This window comes from Pan paniscus, chromosome 18 (genome assembly GCF_029289425.2).
Source record: "Pan paniscus chromosome 18, NHGRI_mPanPan1-v2.0_pri, whole genome shotgun sequence".
NCBI classification, from domain to species: domain Eukaryota; kingdom Metazoa; phylum Chordata; class Mammalia; order Primates; family Hominidae; genus Pan; species Pan paniscus.
In genome coordinates this window covers 76,829,633-76,855,628 of record NC_073267.2, presented here as the reverse complement: position 1 = coordinate 76,855,628, position 25,996 = coordinate 76,829,633, and the positions used below count along the sequence as shown (strand labels likewise).

The following is a 25,996-nucleotide window of genomic DNA, read 5'->3' as shown; positions in this document are numbered from 1 at the left end:
CGAGGGTGTGTGTGAAGGGGAGATCCAAATCTGAAGGATTGGAGCGTGGGGACAGAACTCTAAGGCATGATGGGGAGCTCCAGATCTGAAAGGTTGGGAATCCTGGCTCTGAGGAGTTGGGGTCCTGTCTTTAGAGCATGAGGAAGTTCTAGCTCTAGAAATTGACTTGGACGGGCTGGGCGCGGTGTCTCACGCCTGTAATCCCAGCACTTTGGGAGCCCGAGGTGGGCGGATCACCTGAAGTCAAGAGTTCAAGACCAGACTGGCCAACATGGTGAAACCCCATCTCTACTAAAAATACAAAAATTAGCCGGGTGTGGTGGCACGGCCTGTAGTCCCAGCTACTCGGGAGGCTGAGGCAGGAGAATCGCTTGAACCCGGGAGGTGGAGGTTGCAGTGAACCGAGATTGCACCACTGCACTCCAGCCTGGGCGACCTGAGTGACAGAGCCAGACCTTGTCTCAAAAAAAAAAAAAAAAAAAAAAAAAAAAAGGTAAGAAATTTACTTGGACGGAGCTTCTTCGGGGGAGAAGGATCAGCGTGGGAAAGAGAGAAGCTCTTTGTAATGGGGTGGGGATGACTGCTTTAGGGCTACCCCGTTTCCTGAAGTCAGTCCGGCAAGAAGCCTTTTGTCTTTCAAGCACCACAGGTTCCCCTAAGCTTGCCTGTGACTGAGGGCTGTCGCCAGGCTGCGATAGCTCTGCACTAACCAGCCCCTGAGTAGTCTTTGGGAAAGAACAGCCGCATCCCTAACCCCTACCCTCACTCCAGCAGGCACTTAAGAGCCCACCTGTGGATGGAACATGTATGTAAGAAGGAGCCAGGACCCTCTTGTCACACCCTATCCTTAAAAAGATAAGAGGATGGGCTGGGCGTGGTGGCTCACGCCTGTAATCCCAGCACTTTGGGAGGCCGAGGCATGTGGATCACGAGGTCAGGAGATCGAGACCATCCTGGCTAACACAGTGAAACCCCATCTCTACTAAAAATACAAAAATACAATACAATACAATACAATACAATACAGCCGGTCGTGGTGGCGGGCGCCTGTAGTCCCAGCTACTTGAGGAGGCTGGAGGCTGAGGCAGGAGAATGGCGTAAACCCGGGAGGTGGAGCTTGCAGTGAGCCAAAATCGTGCCACTGCACTCCAGCCTGGGCTAGAGAGCGAGACTCCGTCTCAAAAAAAAAAAAAAAAAAAAGAAAGAAAGAAAAGAGGAACTGAGACCAGAACTGGGGCTCACCTTCGAGAAGTAGGTTTTCTTTGGCATCCAACATCTGCACACTCTGAGCACCCCCCATTGAGCTCTCAGCCACCTTTAAGGAGAACAGAAAGCAGAATCAAGGGTCCTTCCTTGCATATTTATGCTTTCTGGTCTATGTGAGACCCTTAGTCACTCCATTTGTTACATTCAGCCTTTGCCTGAACATGAACTTGTAGAAAGGCTTTTAGAAGGGCTGGGACTTAGAATCCTAGGTTAGCTCATTAGATTGACTTTTCTGGCTCTGCTTCTGTCAGTTATGCAATCATTTCACAATTTGTCATATTTCTCTTATTACCCCCTTTAACTCTTCTAGTCTCAAATGTGGCATATATAATTGCTCTTCTTTATGTCTGAATATTGCTGTGGGAGAGATGGACCCCATCCCATTCTTTCTTGCATGCATTTATTTTCCTTCCTCAGCTGTCAGAATGGGAAATGCAGGTTCTTTCTGGAGCAGGGAGCTTTTCCTTTCTTAAGTAATCACCTCTTACTTTAACACTCTTTTTCCCCCACGAACGTCTTAATGCAATTTTATAAACATTCAGAAAGATTGAAAGAATTGTACAGTGAGCACCATATATCCACCACCTGCATTCTACAATCAACATTTTGCTCGTATTTGTTTTATCACATGTCCATCTAGCAATCCTATCTGTCCATCAATCTGTCTTTTTTAAATTCATCTCAAAATAAATTGCAGATATCAGTACATTGCAGTCCAATCACTTCAGCCTGCATAATTTTTAATTAGAATTGATATTGTTTTATGGTTCTTTTTAGGTAAAATTCTATATACTATTTACTACCCTTTAAAAATGTTTTTACAAGGGTAGTGCCCTTTATTTTAAAATTTGATATGGATGGTTTGTATGTTTGATGGCTCTCTACTTTTCCATCGTATTGATAAACTAGGTCATCTTGAAACAAAGAAGACAATTCACTTATAAATAGATGACCTTAAACTTTTTTTTCAACAACCTCTTGTCCAACAGATGTACAGATGACCTTAAACTTTTTTTTCAACAACCTCTTGTCCAACAGATATACAGATGACCTTAAACTTTTAACAATGAGCTGAGGAAGGTTAGTGATCTTTGCTGCCTTTGTATATATGAAAAGGTATCTATAGCATTCATCCTCCAGTAATGTAATGTCTCTGCAGGTAAGATCCCAAGAGAGTTCTGCATGCGCTCCATGGAATGGACAGTACCTCATCTTTTTTTTTTTTTATAGATCTGTTGAGATATAATTCACATACCATACAATTCACACATTTTAATGTGTACAATTCAGTGAGTTTTAGTATGTTCAGAGTTGTGCAACTATCATCACAATCAATTTTAGAACATTTTCACCATCCCCAAAAGAAATCCCATACTCATTAGTAGTCACACCCCATCTCCCCATAGCCTCTCCAGCCCTAGGCAACCACTAATCTATTTTCTATCTCTAGAAATTTGCCTTGTCCACACATTGCATGTGGATGGAATCATATGTGATTTTTTGTTTGGCTTCTTTCCCTTGGCATAATGTTTTGAATTTCATCCATGTTGTTATCATGTATCAGTACTTCATTCCTTTTTATTTTTTATTTTTTTAGAGACGTGCCTCACTCTGACGCCCAGGCTGGAGTGCAATGGCACGATCACAGCTCACTGCAGCCTCAAACTCCTGGGCTCAAGTGAATCTCCTGCCTCAGCCTACCAAAGTGCTGGGATTACAAGCACAAGCCACCATGTTCATCCCATTCCTTCGTATTGACAAACAATATTCCATTGTGTGGATATACTACATTTTGTTTACTCATCTGTCAGTTGATGGACATTAGGTTTATTCCAACCTTTTGGCTATTATGTTCTATGAACATTAGTCTAGAAATTTTGGTGTGGACATATGTCTTTATTTGTCTTAAGTGTACACCTAGGAGTGGAATTGCTGGCTCATAGTAGAATAACTCCATGCTTTACATTTTCAGGACCCACCAAACTGTTTTCCAAAGTGCCTGCACCATTTTACACCTCCACCAGCAGTCCATGGGGGTTCTGGTTTCTTTGTCGACACTTGTTATTACCTATTGTTTTCATTGTAGCCATACTAATGGGTGTGAAGTAGTATTCTGTTGTGGGTTTTGATTTGCATTTCTCTGATGACTAAGGATGTTGAGCATCTTTTTTCGTTCTATTGGTCATTTGTATATATTCTTTGGAGAGATGTCTATTTAGATGCTTTGCCAATTTTTAAATTTGGTTGTCTTTTTGTTATTGAGTTTAAGAGTTCTTTATATATTCTAAAAACAAGTTCTTTATCAGACAAATGATTTGCAAATATTTTGTTCCATTCTGTGAGTTATCTTTTCACCTTCTTGATGGTGCCCTCTAAAGCACAAAGGTTTTTAAATTTTGATTAAGTTCCATTTATCTATTTTTTTGGTCACTTTTGCTTTTAGTGTCACATCTAAGAAAGTTTTGCCTACTCCAAAGTCATGAAGATTTTCTATTTTCTTCTAAAGATTTTATGGTTTTAGGCTGGGTGCAGTGGCTCACGCCTGTAATCCCAGCACTTTGGGAGGCCGAAGTGGGTGGATCACGAGGTCAGGAGATCGAGACCATGCTGGCTAACACAGTAAAACCCCATCTCTACTAAAAATACAAAAAATTAGCCGGGCGTGTTGGCGGGTGCCTGTAGTCCCAGCTACTCAGGAGGCTGAGGCAGGAGAATGGAGTGAACCCGGGAGGTGGAGTTTGCAGTGAGCCGAGATCGTTACCACTACACTCCAGGCTGGGTGATACAGCGAGACTCCGTCTCAAAAAAAAAAAAAAAAAAGATTTTATAGTTTTAGGTCTGTGTTTCACTTGCAGCTAATTTTTGTGTATGGGTTGAGGTAGGGGTCCAACTTTATTATTATTGTTATTATTATCTTTTATGCATATGGATGGGCAGTTGTCCCAGCACCATTTTTAATAAGGACTATTCTTTGTCCATTGAATCATCTTGGATTGCTTATCAAAATTCAATTGATCATAAATGTAGGGGTTTTATTCTGTACTCTCAATTCTATTCCACTTATCTTTATATTTATCCTTATGCCGGTAGCACACTGTCTTGATCTAACTTTGAAATAAGTTTTAAAAGTGTGGGATGTGAGGGTGATCTGGCTGTGACATCTGTCACTCCATTGATTGCCAGGGTTGATTTGGCTGATCTGGCTGGCTAGGCGGGTGTCCCCTTCTTCCCTCAACGCTCCACGTGCGTCCCTCCTGAAGCTGCGTGCTCAGTCAAAGAGGACGACCATCCCCAATAAAGGAGGACCAGTCTTCAGTCAAGGGTATACAAGTATCTTCTCTTCCTAGCTAGAACCTCCAAACAAGTTCTTAAGATCCGTTGTAGGAGAACGTAGGGTAGTCAAGCTTCCAAGACTTCAGACACATCCTAATGAGGCGCTGCATGTGGCAGTCTGCCTTTAAAAAAAAAAAGTGGGAAATGTGACTTCTTAAACGTTCTCCTTTTTTCAAGACTGTTTTAGCTATTCTGGATCCCTTGTATTTTCATATGAATTTTAGCATCAGTTTTTCAATTTTTGCAAAAAGTCAGGATTTTCACAGAGATTGTGTTGAATTTGTAAATCAATTGGGAGACTATTGCCATCTTAACGATATTAAATCTTCCAATCCATGAGCATGAGATATTTTTTCATTTATTTAGGTCTTTTAAATTTTCAACAATGTTTTGAAGTTTCCAGTGCACATGTATTTCATTCTTTTGTTAAATTTATTCCTAAGTATGTTATTTTTGATGCTATTGTAAATGGAATTGAATTGTTTTCTTAATTTCACTTTCAGATTGTTCATTGATAAAGTATAAAAATACAACATTTTTAAATATTGCTCTGCATCTTTCAACCTTGTTGGGCTCATTTTTTTGTTTGTTTTTTTTTTTTGAGACAGGATCTTGCTGTTAGGCCAGAGTACAGTGTTAAAATCATAGCTCACTGCAACCTCAAACTCCTGGTCTCAAGCCACCTTCCCACCTCAGGCTCCCAAAGTGCTTGGATTACAGGTGTGAACCACCATGCCTGGCCTGGACTTATTTCTAATAGTCTTCTGGTGAATTCCTTAGGATTTTTTATATACAAGATCATGTCATCAGCAAACAGAGATAGTTTATTTCTACCTTTTCAGTCTGGATGCCTTTTTATTTCTTTTCTTGCGTAGATCTCTTTTTCATTCCCCCTTTAGGAGGAGTCTGGCATGGCTCATGAATCAGCAGAGGACTTGTTTCATTTCAACGTAGGGGGCTGGCATTTCTCAGTTCCCAGAAGCAAACTCTCTCAGTTTCCAGACTCCCTGCTGTGGAAAGAGGCTTCAGCCTTGACCTCTTCAGAAAGCCAGAGGCTATTTATCGACAGAGATGGTTCCACATTTAGGCACGTGCACTATTACCTCTACACCTCCAAACTCTCCTTCTCCAGTTGTGCAGAACTGAACTTGCTGTATGAGCAAGCATTGGGTTTGCAGCTGATGCCTTTGCTGCAGGTAAGATGCTCTTGTTTTCTGGGAGTGGTGGATCAGTAACATGGCTTTACATCACTAAATATTGTTTCCTGTTATATATTGGTTGCTGAGATGACCCTCTTAATGGGCAAATGTAATAAGTGTGTTAAAGTAATAAATAATTTCCTCATTAGTATAGGGGTGAGTAAAAAGGAAAAAAAAGTAATAAACAATACACTGAAATTACCTGCTTTTGTTTTTTCGAGACAGGGTGTCTGCTGCAATCACAGCTCACTGCAACCTCCACCTCCCAAGCCCAAAGGATCTTCCCACCTCCCACCTCAGTACCTCTGAGTAGCTGGGAACACAGGTGCATGCCACCATGCCTGGCCAATCCTTTCCATGTTGCCCAGATTGGTCTTGAACTCCTGGGCTCAAGTTGTCCTCTCTAATTGGCCTCCCTAAGTGCTCCCTCAGCCTCCCTAAGAGCTGGGATTACCGGCATGAGCCACCACACCCCGCCTATATGTTCTTAATAAATGATTTCATCCCAACTGTGCTTTAGTTAGACTAGCAGCCACCATGGACCCAGAATGGGATTTACTATCCACTGAGAGGGTGCCCCTGGCTCTTGAAAATCCTATATGAAGCTACTTCTTGTTTTTTGTTTTTTGAATCTTAAAAGGAGAACACTTTAGATATTTTAGGATTTGCTATGTACATCATGTCTGAGATTTAAAATCTAAAAGATTTATCAAGAATATCACCTGTCATTGTTCTGTTAGGTACACAACATGCATTTACACCAAAGCAAAAAGTTCTAATCTTGGGCCAAATGTCAAGAGAGAGAAAAAAAAAACAAGTTCTGCAGAATCTTTCCTTTACCATCACTTCTTTGTCTTCCAAGAAACTTTATTATTATTATTATTATAAGAGCTTTAAATACCTTTACTTATAAACCATTAAAGTACTGCCAAAAACATTACCTTTCTTTCCTAATTTTTCTCCAAGCCACAGAAATCATTTCTGTGGCTGATCTTAAGTAGTTTATTCAGTAGTTTTTGAACAATTCTTTTTAACCTGGAAGAATTAAATATTACAACTGGGAAGGACCATTGAACATCCTCCGTATTAATCCTACCATCTGTACAAGGTGTTTATTCCATCTCTATCAGCACTAACCCAACAAGCTGCAGTGTAGCTCAGTGTACCACCAACTGTGCCTCAACACTTTTTAGAAGAAAATTGAGATAGATCATGCGTATCTGGGCCATAGAGGAATGAGAACATTTCATAGTGCATGTTTTCATGGATGCTTACTAAATAATTCAGTGTTTTCTCTTAAAAGTCATTCTATATTTGGAAATCAGAAATTTTCTTTTTTTTTTTTTTCTTTGAGATGGAATTTCGCTCTTGTTACCCAGGCTGGAGTGCAATGGCGCCATCTCGGCTCACTGCAACCTCTGCCTCCCAGGTTCAAGTGATTCTCCTGCCTCAGCCTCCTGAGTAGCTGAGATTACAAGCACCCGCCACCACTCCTGGCTAATTTTTGTATTTTTAGTAGAGATGGGGTTTCACTATATTGGCCAGGCTGGTCTCGAACTCCTGACCCCAGGTGATCCACCCGCCTCAGCCTCCCAAACTGCTGGAATTATAGGCGTGAGCCACCGCACCTGGCCTAAAAATTCTTAATATACTACCAGGCAAGTTGTTGTATTTTTTTTTCTTTTTCAAGCTACCTTCTTGAATTTAATTTTTTTTTCAACTGCCCCAGGAATGGAGTACTAGAATTGTTTACAAGTGGTTTCAAAACCACTTAAATGGCCTGTCATGACAGGATTGCTGATGACTCTACACCAAGGCATCATTTTGAGGTAGAAGGGAGGGAGTAACTTGCTTGTTGCAGAAAATCAGAGATCAAGGCAATTTTTAAAGAACATGTTAAAGAATACAAGCCTATTCTACAGTGTATTAAGCCCTTTAAACCCTTTGCTGTCCTCACTTCCCAAATTGAAACAAAATATATCAAGGAAGCAGCTTCTTTTTTTTTTTTTTTTTTTTTTGAGATAGAGTCTTGCTCTGTCCCAGGCTGGAGTGCAGTGGCGCTATCTCGGCTCACTGCAACCTCCACCTCCTGAGTTCAAGCAATTCTCCTTCCTCAGCCTCCAAGTAGTGGGATTACAGGCTTGCGCCACCATGCCTGGCTAATTTTTGTGTTTTTAGTAGAGACAGGGTTTCACCATGTTGGCCAGGCTAGTCTTGAACTCCTGAGCTCAAGCGATCCTCCCGCCTTGGCCTCCCAAAGTGCTGGGATTATAGGCATGAGCCACCGCGCCCAGCCACAAGCAGCTTCTAAATGGGAGGCTGCTCCTCAGAAGCCAATGGGTTGGTCCAATTCCAAAGTTCCACGTTGTGTGAGGAGTAGAAGTATTTGAAGAATCATGTGGATCTGCCTCCCTAAAAAAAGACTGTAAAACAAGTGCTTACACTTTGAAAATGGTGTTGTCAAAGAAATAAATATTTGAGTTGGCCCAAGTGAAATGGTGTTTATTTCTTGAAGCAGAGTGTAAATACAGCTGGGAACCAACAGTCACCTTAAGCTAATCAACAGCTTCACACATTTCCACCACTTTCCCACTGCTAAGGTCTATCAGATACTCAGATTTTTTTACTAAATGAGCAAACACTTTGCTTGGAGAAATTGGAGTTTGCCAATTCTTAGTCTTTAGACTCTACTCAGGCAGCCCAACTTAATGCATTCACCCAGTATTTATGAAGAGCATTCTGGGTTCCAGGCATTATTCCTGTGGGCTTTGGGGAAAACATAGGATGATCCAATAAAAATATAATGTGAGCGACGTATGTGAGCCACTTATGTAATTTTATACTTTCTATAGCCACATCTAAAACAGTAAAAAGAAACAAATGACATCAATTTAATAATATATTATTATACTCAAAATATTAACTATATATTCAAAGTATTATTCAATATATTCAGAATGTTATTTCAACATGTAATCAATATTTAGAAATTGAGAAATTTTACATTCTTTGTACTGTGTTCAAAATCTGTTGTTTTATACTTACAGCACATCTCAGATTCAGACTGTCACATTTCTTTCTTTTTTTTTTTTCTTTTGGAGACAGAGTCTCACTCTGTCGCCCAGGTGAGAGTGCAGTGGCGCTATCTCGGCTCATGGCAACCTCCATTTTCTGGTTCAAGAGCTTCTCATGCCTCAGCCTCCCAAGTAGCTAGGATTACAGGTGTGCAGCACCACGCCCAGCTAATTTTTATATTTTTAGTGGAGATGGGGTTTTGTTATGTTGGCCAGGCTTGTCTCAAACTCCTGGCCTCAAGCAATCTGCCCCTCAGCCTCCCAAATTGCTGGGATTACAGATGTGAGCCACTGTGCTGGGTCTCAGACTGTCACATTTCAAGTAGTCAATAACCATACGTGGCTAGTGGCTACCATATTGGGCAGCATGTATCTAAACTGCTCTAAACTGTTAGTACTCCTCACCATAGAGTCCTTCAGATTCAGCCCCTAACAATAAAAATGTGACTTTGCCTCCTGCTAACTAAGGTTCCCATGCACTCAACAAATGCATATTCTACTCAGAATTATCTGTGACATAGTAGGCTTTGATGGAAAGCCATGTAGAATGACCAACAAGCAGCACAAGATGGGAAGCTTCTGGAGTACAGGCACCCAGGCTCACGCTGCTGCTCTGCTCTCCACCCCTCCCCATTCCCCAAATCCCCCAACTCCACCTGCCCACCCAACCCCCACCTCTAGCCTGTAGTTGTGGCCTCCAAAGGATACACTTGATGCTTATTAGTGTCTTATTGTGTATTAAGCACCAAACTTACACCAAGTTCTGGAGATACAGGAGTGAACCCTATAGCTATACAATGTCAGGTAGAGATAAATGCTATGAAGACAATTAAAACAGTGCTTCCTGTGTAATAATGAAGGAGGAGGGCATTTCTGTATTCCAGGACTTCTTGGAATTTCAGATTATGTTTATATTATTTTCTTTTTTTTTTTTGTAGTTTTTGTTTATTCAATCAGTCTTTTAAACAAAAGTATATTGCTACATTTTCCCCAGTATATCATTGTTTTACTGTCCTTCTAGTACTAGAATTTAGTTTAAAGAATAAAACATTTACATCGAATCTGCTTGTCTTTTAATATTCAGATGGATAGTATGTGGCAAGAAGGGTAAGGGGGATAGCAAGTGACTGGAGCCAGGGAAGTGACTTCTGTATTGAGTGATCAGAGGCTGGGCATGGTGTCTCACACCTGCAATCACAACACTTTGGGAGGTCAAGGCAGGAGGATTCTTGAGCCCAGGACAAGACCAGCCTGGGCAACATGGCAAAAGCTGTCTCTACAAAAAAATTTTTTTAATTAGCCAGACATGATGGTGCATGCCTGTGGTCCCAGCTACTCAGGAGACTGAGGTGGGAGGATTGCTTGAGCCCAGGAGTTTGAGGCCACAGTGAGCCATATTTGCACCACTGCACTTCGGCCAGGTGACAGAGCTAGACCTTGTCAATAAATACTTAAATAAATAAGAAAACAGTGATCAAACAGGCCTAATTGACAAGGCAACATTTGAGCAGAAATCTGAATGAAAAAGTGGCAAAGGGGTAAGGCATGCAGGTATCTGGGGAAAGAACTTACAGACATTAGTAATAGTTAGGCCAGACGCGGTGGCTCACACCTATAATCCCAGCACTTTGGGAGTCCGAGGTGGGTGGATCACTTGAGGTCAGGGTTGGAGACCAGCCTGGCCAACATAGAGAAACCCCATCTCTGCTAAAAAACAAAAAATTTAGCCAGGCACGGTGGCTCACACCTGTAATCCCAGCACTTTGGGAGGCCGAGGCAGGCGATCACGAGGTCAGGAGTTTGAGACCAGCCTGGACAACATGGTGAAATCCCATCTCAACTAAAAATATAAAAATTAGCCGGGCATGGTGTCGTGCGCCTATAATCCCAGCTACTTGGGAGGCTGAGGCAGAAGAATTGCTTGAACCCGGGAGGCGGAGGTTACAGTGAGCAGAGATTGTGCCACTGCGCTCCAGCCTGGGCAACAGAGCGAGACTCTGTCTCAAAAAAACAAACAAACAAAAAAACACAAAAATTAGCTGGGCATGGTGGCTCATGCCTGTAATCCTAGCTGCTCTGGAGGCTGAGGCAGGAGTGTCGCTTGAATCCAGGATGTGGAGGTTTCAGGGAGCTGAGATTGAGCCACGGCACTCCAGCCTGGGCAACAGAGTGAGACTATCTCAAAAAAAAAAAAAAAAGGAATAGTTAAACGCTAATACCCTGAGGTTATAGTGGCTCCTTGGCCCACTTGGAGGCCATTGTAAATTACAGTGAGAGGTAGGGAGATGTCAAAGGTTGACAATGAGATCAGAGGAATCCAGATCTTGCAGAACCTTGAAAGCCATGGTGAAGACACAGGATTTATTCTAAATGTTATAGGTAGCTCTTGGAGGCTGAGACAGGAGGATTGCTTGAAGCCAGAAGTTCGAGACCAGCCTAGGCAACAAAGTGAGACTCCAACTCTACAAAAAATTAAAAAAGAAATTTAGCTAGGCATGATGGCTCATGCCTATAGTCCCAACTACTTGGGAGGCTAAGGCAGGAGGATCGCCTGAGCCAGGGAGGTCAAGGCTGCAATGAACTGTGTTTGCACCACTGTGTTCCAGCCTGGGTGACAAAGCAAGACCCTTCCTCTCTCTCTCTCTCTCTCTCTCTCTCTCTCTATATATATATATATATATATATATAATGCTAAGTGAAAAAAACCATCATGTCAGCTAAGTGAAAGAAACAGTCTTATTGTATGATTATATGTATAGAAGATAGACACAGCTGGGTGCGGTGGCTCATGCCTATAATCCCAGCACTTTGGGAGGCCGAGGTGGGTGGATCCCTTGAGCTTAGGAGTTCAAGACCAGCCTGGGCAACATGACAAAGCCCCATCTCTATAACAAACAAGCAAACAAATAAATAAAATGGCACCATATATTGTATGATTCTATTTATCTAAAATGTGCAGAACAGGCAAATTTATAGAGACAGAAGATAGATAAGTGGCTTCCTAGGGCTGGGGCTCAGGGTAGGAAGGATGGGTGAGTGAGAATGGAGAATGAGCAGTGACTGTTATTGGGTACAGGGTTTCTTTTAGGGGTATTGAAGTAGATTGTGGTGATGGTTGCTTGATTCTGTTAATAGATTAAAAGCCACTGAATTGCATGCTTTAAATGGGTAAGTTTTATAGTATGTGAAATATATCTCAGGAAAAGAAAGAAAGAAAGGAAGGAAGGGAAGGGAAGAGAGGGGGAAGGAGGGAGGGAGGGAGAGAGAGAAGAAAGGAAGGAAGGGAAGAAGGAAGGAAGAAAGAAGGGGAGGAGGGAGGGAGGGAGAGAGGGGCTGGGCACGGTGGCTCACACCTGTAATCTCAACACTTTGGGATGCTGAGGTGGGAAGATCACCTGAGGCCAGGAGTTGGATACCAGCCTGGGCAACATAATGAGACATCATCTCTACAAAAAATTTAAAAATTATCCAGGCATGGTAGCATGTGCCTGTAGTCTCAGCTACTCAGAAGGCTGAAGCCAGAGGATCATATGAGCCCAGGAGTTCAAGGCTGTAGTGAGCCTAGATTTCACCACTGCATCCCAGCCTGGGTGACACAGCAAGATCTTCTCTTTAAAAAAAAAAAAAAAAGGCCGGGTTCAGTGGCTCATGCCTGTAATCCCAGCACTTTGGGAGGCTGAGGCGGCCAGCCTGACCAACATGGTGAAACCCCATCTCTACTAAAAATACAAAATTAGCTGAGCATGGTGGCATGCGCCTGTAATCCCAGCTACTCAGGAGGCTAAGGCAGGAGAATTGCTTGAACCTGGGAGGCAGAGGTTGCAGTGAGTCAAGATCATGCCACTGCACTCCAGCCTGGGCAGCAGAGCAAGACTCTATCCCCAAAGAAAAAGAAAGATCATTGGCTGCTGGCTTAACCTTAGATCAAGAATCTGCAAACTACAGCCCATGGACGAAATTCAGCCACTACCTTTTTTGGAAAGCCCATGAGCTAAGAATGGGTTTTACATTTTTAGATGGTTGAAAAAAAATCAAAAATATTTTGTGCTATGTAAAAATCATATGAAATACAAATTTCAGGCCAGGCGTGGTGGCTCACGCCTGTAATCCTAACACTTTGGGAGGCCACGGCGGGCAGATCACCTGAGGTCAGGAGTTCAAGACCAGCCTGGCCAACATGGTGAAACCCCATCTCTACTAAAATACAAAAATTAGCCGGGTATGATGACAAGTGCCTGTAATCCCAGCTACTCGGGGAGGCTGAGATGACAGAATCGCTTGAACCTAGGAGACGGTGGTTGCAGTGAGCTGAGATCGCACCACTGCACTCCAGCCTGGGCGACTGAGGGAGACTCTGTCTCAAAAAAAAAAAAAAATTCTAATTTCAGTGCCATTGATAAAGTTTTACTGGAACACAGCTATGCTCATTTGTTTATGTGTTGTCTACGGCTGCTCTCAAGCTGTAACACAGAGCTGAGTGGTTGAGTTGACAGAGACCATGTGGCTAGCAAAGCAAAGCCTAAAATATTTACTGTCAGGCCTTTTACAGAAAAAAACTTGCTGACCCCTGGCCTAGACTGCAGCAGAGCAAGGGAGGAAGTAGACAGACCAGTTAAGAGGCTCCTGCAGTATCCAGATGAAAGATAATGGTGGTTTGTTCTATGGTGGTAATAGTAGTGTTAGAGGTGTTCAAACTCTGAATATGTCTTGCTGGTAGAACTGACAGGGTTTGCTGATGAATTGAATGTAGGGTGAGAGAGAATGGACAACTCCTTTGTTTCTCTCCTGAGCAACCAGATGAATGGTGGATTTTGAGGGATGTGTACACAGGTTTAGGGAGGAAAATCAGGAGTTAGGATCTGAACATGTTGAGTTTGAGAGACAATGAAAGGGCAATAAAACCATCCAAGTGAAGGTAAACAGGAGGCGCTGGATGTACAGGTCTGGAATTCATGGAAACAGGCCTAGAGATAAAAATTTGGGAGTCATAAAAGCTGATATGTAAATCCATGAACCTGGATGTTTTGGAATACTGTATATTGTTTATAGGGGAAATACAAAGTAGTCATTACAGGTCCACACATTAATATCACAGGGCCTCCTAGAACTTCCTGTGTAATTTGGGAAGGCCACTTTACCTAAATGTAAACTGATCTGAGCCCTTCACATCCATCAGCCTGGGTGGGAGTCACAGCTGCAGAGTGTGGAATTTCCCTTTAGGGTCATTCACCAGGGTTTAAGTTTCATGGCAAATTATCGATTCTTTTTTACTTCCCCCCTGAAGTCCACTGAGGACAATGTGTTGACAGGACATGCTACTTATGTTTCCTTTTTCACACCTTCTGGGGACTTCTCAGTTTGGAACTTTAAATTGTTCCACTTGTGAGCATTCTGCTACCAGCAAGCAACCCAAACACGCCTTCATTCCTTGTGCTCAAGGGAGCCAGGGAGTTTTTATGTTGATCACACAAATGACGTTTTTAAGAAAATAGACCAGTGGCAGTCTCACATTTCCCATTACTCATGATGTGAGATTATGACTGTGATCTTGGAAAGGAAGAGGATGACATAAACAGCAGATATTCATCCCAACTGTGTAGCTTGTCTGTGGTGTGGGTAAGTGGATGACTCAAATGCAAACCCCTTGACGTGGCATCAGGGCTCCTCACAGGCTGGCTCATCTGCTTGTGCTGGCTCATATCCCAACAAAGACACACACCTACATGCAGGCAAGGCCACATACACATGCACAAACACACACACAGGCACACACACACACTTTGAAGTTCAGCCTTGCCCCAAGCACCCCACATGCTTTCTCTCTACACTTTTTCACTTGCCGTTTCCTCTTCTTGCATTTCTCCCTTTTAAGATTTGGCCTTGGCTGGGGACGGTGGCTCGCGCCTGTAATCCCAACTCTGGGAGGCTGAGGCGGGTGGATCACTTGAGGTCAGGAGATTGAGACCAACTTGGCCAAGATGGTGAAACCCCATCTCTACTAAAACTACAAAAATTAGCCAGGCGTGGTGGCAGGCAACTGTAATCCCAGCTATTTAGGAGGCTGAGGCAGGAGAATCGCTTGAACCTAGGAGGCGGAGGTTGCAGTGAGCCAAGGCCAAGATTGTGCCACTGCACTCTAGCTTGAACAACAGAGTGAGACTCCATCTCAAAAAAAAAAAAAGATTTGGCCTAAATGTGGCCCACTGGAAGACTATCCTGACATTTCCTAAGTTTTTGTCTCTCTGCTCTCATAACAGACTGAATTCCCCCATTCTAGCAGTGCTAATTCTGTTGTGATCATGTATTCTCATGTATTCATATGTCTTTCTCCCTCACTGGGCTGTACTCTTTTCATGTTTTCATGAAACAAACACCTAGCACCTCTCACAGTACCTGGCATTTGCACATGCTTAACAACATATCTGCTGAGAGAACATTCAGTGTTATGCTCAAGATGACTTCTGCAGAGTGAGGTGACTGGAGCCCACAGTGAAGGGGTAGGTTTGAAATGCCGAAAGCTGCGTCTTATTTGGCTTTGGGGGCTGACAGCAGCTGTTCTGCACATCCTTTTGTTCTACCAGCCTTGCTTTCCTTGAGCCTTAAAGCAGGGCTGGCCCTCCTTGTCTTTACAAGGCAGTCAAGGATTTGGAAGTTCCCCCAAGCTCCTTTACCATCACATTCTTTCCAACAGCCTACATCAGAGCATAAGGCATCTCTGAGAACTGCTGCTGCTTTGGAAAACCTCCGTTAAGTCCCAAAGTTCTGCCATCAGGGCGCATTTGTCAGCCATCTTTGGCAACCACACACATACATACACATACTTCCCCGTGCCATCAGTTTTATGTTGCTTCTGATTGACATATTTTTTCACCACTATCTAGGCCAAAAGCAACATCATTTATTCTTGTGCTAGAAATTAGCCATCTGAATTCATTTAAGGTCTGTATTTCCCTTAAGAAATCCTCTCTCCAATAACTTTTTCCAGGTCATAACATGTGAAAAGTAAAATTCCTGGAAGTTGTATTCAGGCAGATGAAAGCGGACTTGAAGTCAGCCTGTAGAAGACCAGCCACACACTCTGTAGCAATTTCAGTCAGCAAAGCCAGAGGGCAGCTGGAAGCCCAGGCTCTCTGGAGTGTTCTTCATTCATTTAGCCATTCATTGAACAAAAAGGTATTGAGACCCCACAGGCCTTGTTTTAGGTGCTGCAAATACGGCAGAGGACAAAACAGCCAAGGTCCTGAGGTCTTGGGGAGGTTATATCTATTAGGGGAAACTGGCAGATCAAAAATAAGTAAGTGAGGGGCTGGGGAATGGTTTCTGTGATTTCTTATAGCACCCGAATGGCTTTCTGTGAGTAGAGGACTTGTATTTCTAGAAGTCAGAGCAAGTATTGGTTGACAGAGTTCGGGAAACAGCCTTGTTGAGGCTCCTGAGCCTAGGTCAAGGCCGATGCCTGGGCCTGGCATGCAGCATGACCTGACTGGCAAGGATGGCAATCTTTGTGGACTTGCTTTAGTTTTTCTCTTTTTTAAGATTTCTTGGGCATACCTTTCTTGGGGAAAATGGTGCTGCTAACACTTTACATGCTTGGAAATAGCAGGAAATGGAGATTTCATTTCTGCAAAATAGATCATTCTCTCCTCAACTAGCACATCTCCTCTCAAACTAGCTAGACTGTCACTACTGACGCATTCCAGAGGACACATCCAGTACCAAACACCTCCAAATAGGAGTGTTGTCCTGGGCAGGGATTTCTCTCCCCTTCTCCCCACCACAGGCCTCCTCCCACGTGGCCAATTTAGAGTTGTTCAAAGGCACTATTCTTTTCTCCACTAAGACAGAATCTTGGGGGTTGAATCTGTAGGTGAAGTAAGTGGCAGATTCAAGCTCCTGTGATGCAGTCCACTGAGCATGGGCTTGGAGTGCTACGCTGCCCTAGCTGACTTTCCCTAGTTTCACTCTTTTCTTGCTACTTTGCCTACTGTCTTTCTGTCCATCACAAATCAGACCCAAGCTAAACCCTTTCTTCTTGCCATCCTCTCTCCCTCTCCTTCATCCCTGTCCCTCTCCCGCTTAGGTCTTCCCTCTGGCCTCCAGATCCCAATGTGGAATCCCTGTCTTCATTGTCCTCTGAACTCCAGAGGCTCTGCCCATTGTAATCTTGTGCTGGTTTTTCCTGTGGTTTTGGATACTCAACGTCTTTCCATCTTTCTCAGTTTTATGAGTGCAGTCTACTTCTCTGTTCGCTTCTTTGGAGATCTCCCATGTTTCTTTTTGCTTTTCTTTGCAGAGAATCAGCCCTCCAGCCCTTCCTTTTCTTTCTTTCTTTTTTTTTTTTTTTTTTGAGCTGAAGTCTCGCTCTGTCTCCTAGGCTTGAGTGCAGTGGCATGATCTCGGCTTACTGAAACCTCTGCCTCCTGGGTTCAAATGATTGCCTCAGCCTCCAGAGTAGCTGGGACTACAGGCATGCACCACCAAGCCCGGCTAATTTTTTGTATATTTAGTAGAGTTGGGGTTTTGCCATGTTGGCCAGGCTCGTCTCAAACTCCTGACCTCAAGTGATCGGCCCAGCTTGGCCTCCCAAAGTGCTGGGATTACAGGTGTGAGCCACCGCACCTGGCTAGCCCTCCATTTTCATGCATTCTTTCATACGCATGCTAGGTTCTAGAATACAAAATGGGGATGCATCAAACCAGCCTCTCCCCAGGAAGCTTGGTATAGGGGGAAGAACTGGCCTGAAACTGAGCCAGAGGCCTGCAGAGAGAAGTGAAAATGTTGAGTGTCTGTGGGAACAAAGTGGGGGGATGACCCATTCTGGCTCAGAGAGGCTCCAGGCTCTTCAGGAAGAGAATGGGGAGGAGTATTCTGGGCAGATGGAACAGCATACACAAATCTGGGGAGGTGTCAAAGAACGTGATGTGTTTTTGGAGTTTTGTGGAGTTTAGTGTCACTGATGATGGGGTGTAAACATAAAGAATGATGGGAGATGAGGCTGGAAAGGTAATTTAGGCTGGGTGCAGTGGCTCATGCCTGTAATCCCAACACTTTGGGAGGCCGAGGTGGGAGGATCATTTAAGCTAAGGAGTTTGAGACCAGCCTGGGCCACATAGCAAGACCTCATCTCTACAAAAAATCAAAAAGTTAATGGGGTGTTGCGGCGCACAGCTGTGGTCCAGCTACTTGGGAGGTTGAGGCAGGAGGATTGTTTAAGCCCAAGAGGTCAAGGCTGCAATGAGCCATGATGATTGTACGACTGCACTCCAGCCTGGGCGACACAGCAAGGCACTAAAAAAAAAAAAAAAAAAGAAAAGAAAGAAGGAAGGAAGGAGGGAGGGTGGGAGGGAGGGAGGAAGGAAGGAAGGAAGGAAGGAAGAAATTTAGGATATGACCTCCAAAAGGAAGGAAATTAACATACTATTTCATTTAATCTTTACAACAGCTTCCAGATTTTACTGCCTCCACTTTGCCAGTGAGGAACCTGAGGCTTGGAGAAGTTACATGACAAGTGGAAGGCAGCAGAGGCTGGGAAAAGTAGGGGGAGGGAAGGAGATGAAGAGAATTTGGATAATGGGTACAAAATTACAGTCAGATAAAAGGAATAAGTTCTTGTATTTGGTAGTACGCTAGGAATACTATAGTTAATAATAATATATTGTGTATTTCAAACTAGCTAGAAGAAAATCATTGGAATGTTTCCATCACAAAGAAAAGATAAATGTTTGAGGTGATGGGTCTGGCCCAGTGGTTCATGCCTATAATCCCAGGAGGCCAATATGGGAGGATCGCTTGAGCCCAGGAGTTCAAGACCAGCCTGGGCAACATGGCAAAGCCCTGTCTTTACAAAAAACTTAAAACTTAGCTGGCTGTCGGCCAGGCGTGGTGGCTCATGCCTGCAATCCCAGTACTTTGGGAGGCTGAAGCAGGCCGATTACTTGAGTCCAGGAGTTTGAGACCAGCCAGGGCAATGTGGCGAAACCCCACCTCTACTAAAAATACAAAAAAAATAGCCAGGTGTGGTGGTGCACGCCTGTGGTCCCAGCTGTTTGGGAGGCTGAGGTGGGAGGATCACCTGAGCCTGGGAGGCGGAGGTTGCAGTAAGTCAAGATTGGGCCACTGCCCTCCAGCCTGGGCAACAGAGTGAGACCTTGTCTCAAAAAAAAAAAAAAAAAAAAAAATTAGCAGGGTGTTGTGATGTGCACCTGTGGTCCCAGCTACTCAGGAGGGTGAGGTGGGAGGATCACTTCAGCCCAGTAGGTCGAGGCTGCAGTGAGCTGTGATCATGCCACTGCACTCCAGCCTAGGTGATAGAGTGTGACTCTGTCTCAAAAAAAAAAAATGACGTGATGGATATCTTCATTACCCTAAATTAATCATTATACATTGTATCCATGTATTGAAATATCACATGTACCCCAAAAATATGAACAACTATTACATATCAATAAAAAGAAAACAGTTGCTAAGGGCTTGGGCTCCAGAGTCCTGGGTTTCATTCCTAGTATCTCCACTTACTTGGTGCATTTAGTCCCCTACCTCTTCCTGGACCTAGCTTCCCATGTGCTCAAAGGGAGTGATGATACCAGAGCCTACTTTGTTGTCAGGGGAAGATTGGAAGGATTCAGTTTAAAAGTCCATGGGTAATAAATGTTAGCTTTTAAGTGACAGAGTCAGAATTTACCCCAGATATGCTGAGTTCAAAGCCCTTGTTCTTTTCGTGTATACCCTACTCCCTCCATTGATTGTGAAGGACCTTATGTGCAATGCAAAGGAGAGTCTGGATTTATCCCATAGCAACAGGGAGCACTAAAGTTTTTTAAGATGAGGAGTGATTTGGACTCACCTCATATGTTTGCAAGATCACTGTGTGGAGAGGACCTGGGGGCTAGGGGACCAGGACTAGGGGAAAGGAAAGGAGAGAAAATGGAGAGGCAGGACGGGCATGGTGGCTCACGCCTATAATCCCAGCACCAGCCGAGGCTGGTGGATCATTTGAGGCCAGGAGTTTGAGACCAGCCTGGCCAACACGGTGAAACCCCGTCTCTACTAGAAATCCAAAAATTAGCCAGGCATGGTGGTGGGCACCTGTAATCCCAGGTACTCGGGAGGCTGAGGCAGGAGAATCACTTGAACCCAGGAGGCGGAGGTTGCAGTGAGCCGAGATTGCACCACTGCACTCCAGCCTGGGTGACAGAGCAAGACTCTAATGTTCCCTTCTAATGCTGTGGAAAGAAATCCCAGGGTTCCTGGAGGTCCAGAAACTTCATAATTGACACTGGCTCTAATCTCAGTATACGTAAATTGTGGTCTTTCATATCTTTCTTCTCTCCCAAGCTGAGAGCTTCTTGAGGGCAGGCACAGTATCTGACTGTGGCCCTGGTGATGCACAATGAGTATTTCTCAAATGAATGACAGACTGTCTTCCAGCGTTCCACGCACACACTGTCTCCCCCATTGTTCACTGCCACAGGAAAGCACTCCCCACGATCCCACCATTGCCCAGTGCTTTTGCAAACCCTCCAGCCATCCAAAGTGGGAAAGATTCTCCCACTCTGGCCCGCCTTCTTTTGCATTGACCTTAAGTGATTATGCGGGCACAGTTTATAGCTTGGCCACCAGAGGACTAGTCTCAATGCTCAGGATTTTTGAGAGCAACGTCACAAGGGCTTCATTGACATAGCAGCATTTAGAGGCAGATTATTTGTTAGTTTCAGACTAAATCTGGGGCACCTGTCCATTTTGAGGATCTGGTGCCTTTAAAGTACCACTTGCCCTGCTATATCCGGAAATTTATTGGGAAAATACTATGTATCTTCTTCTAGCGTAAAGACAGAAAAAAAAAAGGGAGGGGGTGCTGATGTTATGATAATCTGCCCCCTGCAGGACTTTTGAGGGAGAATGGGTCCCTGGGTAAGGGCGGCACAAAGACCGCCCTGGGCTTCAGGCTTGCCTAGTTGGGGTGCTCCACTCCAGCCTCAGCCCACCTCTGGTCGCCTGATCCTTCAAGCTGACAAGCTCTGGACTTGGAAGACTGCTTGGGCGGGCCACAAAGCCTTTGACCTCAGCTGCCTCATCAGTAAGACACTCACCAACCACATCTGTCTCACAGAATCATGTCATGGTAAATGAGAAAAAGTGTGTTAAAGTGTGTTGAAAAATGTGGAGTCCTGTGGCAATATAAGACATGTTTATTATACCTCAATCTCACCACTTAGATCACTACCCAGGGTTAGGACGAACACAAACAATAGCAAATCACAATTATAACAGGTTGAAAGTGATTTTGAGCACTTGAAGGAAAATGATAGCAGAAAATAAGTTTTTAATGATTAAATAGAAATTACTCTTTAGATTGTGCAAGATAAATTACTATTACTCAACATAAAATTATAATAAAACTTGTTTCAAAAATCAGAAGAGAAATAATCATTGGGACTTTGAATATCAGCATGTCACCCTATAGCCCTACATTTTTACATTTTTTGTGTGACTGCCTAATTTATTTCAAAACACTTAAAGTAAGTCGCTGGGCGCGGTGGTTCATGCCCGTAATCTCAACACTTTGGGAGGCCGAGACAGATGGATCACCTGAGGTCAGGAGTTCAAGACCAGCCTGGCCAACATGGTGAAACTCTGTCTCTACTAAAAATACAAAAAAAAATTAGCCAGGCGTGGTGGCAGGTGCCTGTAATCCCAGCTACTCGAGAGGCTGAGGCAGGAGAATCGCTTGAACCCAGGAGGTGGAGGTTGCAGTGAGCTGAGATCGCACCACTGCACTCCAGCCTGGGCAACAAAACGAGACTCTGTCTCAAAAAAAAAAAAAAGTAAGTCACATACTGTTTTTCCTGATCTTCACACTAGAATTGGTACATAGTTACTTGGTTTAGATTCTCAAGATAGTACTCTTCATTATCTAACAGACTCTAGATAACCTGAAGGAAGGGAAACACCATCTACGCGTGCGGCCTGCAGACCTACCTGTTGCTGAGAGAGCATCTCTGAACTACTGGCGTACATGGAAGTGTATTAGCAAACCCTCAGAATTTCCAATTAAAAGCCCAGCCTTCACAGGTAAATTGGGATAGGCTGTCCCTCCCTAAAGCCCACACCAACTTTCCCTCTCCTCACCCTAACAGAAGTGGCTTCCATCCAGAGAGCAGAGAGTGCCTGATTTCTGAGGTAGTCTCTGTCATCTCCTTTGATCTTCTGCCCTGCCACAGGCCCTCTCCATGGCTGCTTGCCTGCTGGAACCAACATTCTCCTCCACACTCACTCCTCTGCATTCTGGCTTCATGTGGGCAAGGCGAGGTTTCATTCCACTCCCCTCCTATTCATCAGGGAATGCCACCATTCTTTTGAGTTTCCTCCAACCACCACACACAGAATGTCCCTAAATAATCACTGTCTGATGGGTGCCTGGCAGCATAGTTCAGCCTATCTGAGACATGAGTACAAAGCATTTATGATTATTGATGGATTTTAGCTTCCAGGAGTGTCAAAAGCATCTATTTTGTCTGTGGATCACTGTGTTTGGTTTGATCAATTAGAATCAAATGGGTAAATGAATTTAATGACTTTGGATACATAAGTCAAAATGTCACATGTCCCACTGCCCTTCACTGTTTATAGAAAAAATATAGATTTCCAGCTGGGCACGGTGGCTCATGCCTGTAATCCCAGCATTTTGGGAGGCTGAGGCAGATGGATCACGTGAGGTCAGGAGTTCGAGACCAGCCTGACAACATGGTGAAACCCCGTCTCTACTGAAAATACAAAAATTAGCTGGGTGTGGTGGCACGTGCCTGTAGTCCCAGCTACTTGGGAGGCTGAGGCAGGAGAACCAGTTGAATCTGAGAGACAGAGGTTGCAGTGAGCTGAGATGGCACCACTGAATTCCAGCCTGGGCAACAGAGTGAGACTCCATCTCAAAAAAGAAAAGAAAAAAAAATAGACTTCCATGCCCCACTCCCTACCACACTCCTTAGGGCTACAACTGAAAAGATAAAGAAGGAAGATGTGTCTGGCAAGTGGCAAGGACCATATCCTGGGGGGTCTCTCTAGCATCCTCTGGGGCCCCTGGGTCAGTGAAAGCCCTGCTGGAATCAGATCCCTGGCTTCTGAGAGGTGGCAACACTGCCTGCATGTTCTCTTCCAGGCCTACATGATAAGGCACCTCTGGGGCTCATGGACACACCCCTGTTAGACACAGAAGAGGAGGTGCACTACTGCTTCCTGCCCCTAGACCTGGTGGCCAAATATCCCAGCCTAGTGACTGAAGACAACCTGCTGTGGCTGGCTGAGACGGTGGCCCTCATCGAGTGCGAGTGCAGCGAGTTCCGCTTCATTGGTGATTGCTCTGTCCGGGGTGGGGTGGGGGGCGGGCGGATAGGGCCCATTCACCCCTCCCCATCACATGTCCCACAGAGGCCCAGCTTGGTGCTCAGGGCCTCAGGAGCTTCCCTGGGCAGAGGTAGCGGAAGCATGACAGAGCTTTCCAGGAAGCAAGCAGATTCCAGCATTAGAATCTCACTAGACTCAGGGCTGTTTTATTCCCTATTTGTTTTGGGATGGCCTGGCTGTAAAAGTATCAGGCACTGGAAAGTGCCAGGGACCACAGGAGTTGGTGTGAAGGGCAGGGAGCTCAGCTGGTTGCCAGTCGGCTTCTCTTCTTACTCTGCCCTTATGTATCCAGCTGGTCTTCAGGCCTCAGTTCCTCTCACCATAAAATGAGGAATCCAGATTGTTTCAAAGGATGGTGCTACCTGCTCTTAATGTCAGCAAACTCAGAATAAAAGGGAAGGAGGGTAGATGGTGACAGGTTCCCCCAGAGTCATAGCAGAATTGTCCACTTGAGGTAGTGGCCTAAGGAAGGATGAGATTTTCCACCTTTGACAGAGAGAGCCTCTCTCCCCCTACTGCCCCAGGATGAGCTCTGTTTGGGATGTGAACTGAATGATCTCTTTGACCCCAAGATGCTACTGCTGTCTAGATAGATAGGGCAGTAAACACTCAAGTTACACTAGGAGCCCAAATGTCTGGAACCCCAGTCATTCATATTCATAGTCACCTAGAAAGTTGTCTGTGATGTGCTTCTGTATCTCTAAGTTGATTCACACAGGACATTAGCGTTGGCTCCATCTCTGCCTCCCATACTGCAGTCCAGGCAGGGACAAACTGCAAGTGCCACCCGCCAGCCCAGGCTCGGCCGGGCCCCTCCTCTCTAAGCAGCAAGACAACTCCCTCTTTTGGAATGACCTGCTCTTGGGTCAAGACTCACAGGGTAAGTCTCAGGGCCAGTGTGCCCACCAGGAGGGCCTGGCTTGGGAGCCCCAGGCCAAGCCACGGGAGGCCACACCCACGGCCTCAGACACAGGAAAACAAAGTAATGTGGGGTCTTTCGCCTTGAAAACCACATACTCAAAGCTAATCTAATAAGGTAGGTTGATAAGTTGTTTCAGAACAAGGAGAACCTAGGATAAGTTACAGCACCAGAAACCTGCCAAAACCAGGACCTATAGCTAAACCAGAAATAGCCTCATTAACTCACTGTGTTCCCCTTTGTTTTTCAAGTGAATTTTCTTCGCTCACAGAAGATTTTACTACCGGATAATTTCTCCAACATTGATGTATTAGAAGCAGAAGTGGAAATTCTGGAAATCCCTGCACTCACTGAAGCCGTAAGGTGGTACCGGATGAACATGGGTATGTCGCCAGGAAACCTTGGCCCCCCTTCGACAATCTTGGCTTGACCTGGAAAAGCCAAGAACAATCTTCCCTCCCACAATCACTTCGGGCTTTGGGGGTTAGTGAGAGGACTGGGTCTTCTGGCTGACTCTGAATCCAAGAAGAGGATTCACAGCCTGAAACCCTGTGTGCTGCCCTGCCGGCTCAGCCTTCCCACTGAGGGTGGGGAGTGGGCAACCAGCCAGGGGTGTAGAAAGCCCAGCCCAGCCTGGATCAGGAGGAGCCCAGCCTGAGTGGGGAGCCAGGCTGGAATGTCCTGGGCCTGAAGGCAGGCTTCTCAGGGGCAGGGGAGGTCTGCCCTGCTTGTGAAAGTGGTGGGGACTAAGAGCACCCACCAGCCACTCCCATCCTTCCTCTTCCAGGCACGGTTGGAGGTGTGGGAAATGCTCAGTGCTTCATGCATCTCATCCGCCCCCAAATTCCCTCGTCACCTCACGTGGAAACCCCCGGCTGCTGTGCCTGTTTCTGCCTATTCCTGACGCTTGCTGACCCCTGTCCAGCCTAGGCCTTCGTGCTCCCAGCCCTACCTCATTCCAGCATGTTCTTCTCCTCATGGTTTCCTCAGGGCTGTTCATCATTCCATTTCCCAACTCCACCTCCATGGAAGCTACTGTGCATGTTATAGGGCGCAAGCTACCTGAGCATGGCTTCAGCCGCCATCCCGAGAATGTGTAGAACTGCATTGCACATGGGAAGTTTGGCCTGGACATCACCAGACATTTATCCCATGGCAATCAGGCCTTTCCTTATCTTCAGGCATAGATTTCCCAGCCTTCTCCCAGACAAATAGAAACCCATCCTCTTGGCCAGGCGCTGGTGGCTGATGCCTGTAATCTCAGCATTTTGAGAGGCCAACGCAAGTGGCTCACTTGAGGTCAGGAGTTCGAGACCAGCCTGGTCAACATGGTGAAACCCCATCTCTACTAAAATACAAAAATTAGCCGGGCATGGTGGCACGCACCTGTAATCCCAGCTACTTGGGAAGCTGAGGCAGGAGAATCACTTGAACCCAGGAGGTGGAGGCTGCAGTGAGCCGAGATCATGCCACTGCACTCAAGCCTGGGCAACAGAGTGAGACTCCTTCTCAAAAAAGAAACCCATCCTCTTTGTGGGGAGTGGCATGCTCCAGCAGGTCTCAGGACCCTGTCCCAGGGCCTTATAATCCGCTTAAGATGGTGTGAGTTCAGCCCCTTCCCTCAAAGCCTTCTACTCCTCAGAGAACACAGATCATTGTGAGATGGTAGCGTAGTCCCTGCTCCACAGAGCAATGCAAAGATGGAGGAAGTGTGTTGACAGCCAGGCTCTGGGAGCTGGCAGCACTCCTCAAACACAAAGGGTGGCTTTAGCTTTCTACAAAGCATCACAATAAGGGAAACAGCT

At 45.0% G+C, this 25,996-nt stretch overlaps 1 protein-coding gene across 2 annotated transcripts in view; it reads left to right on the top strand.

The window, feature by feature from the left end:
* The window catches only part of KCTD19 (potassium channel tetramerization domain containing 19), a 37,351-nt gene that overhangs the window by 418 nt on the left and 10,937 nt on the right, over window positions 1-25,996 (top strand). For both annotated transcript variants that reach the window (XM_008964599.5, XM_003812200.6), the window contains exons 2-5: window positions 5,499-5,795; window positions 21,793-21,943; window positions 23,028-23,219; window positions 24,443-24,574. In XM_008964599.5, coding sequence (XP_008962847.1) covers window positions 5,499-5,795; window positions 21,793-21,943; window positions 23,028-23,219; window positions 24,443-24,574 — 772 coding nt within the window. The remainder of the gene's footprint in view (window positions 1-5,498; window positions 5,796-21,792; window positions 21,944-23,027; window positions 23,220-24,442; window positions 24,575-25,996) is intronic.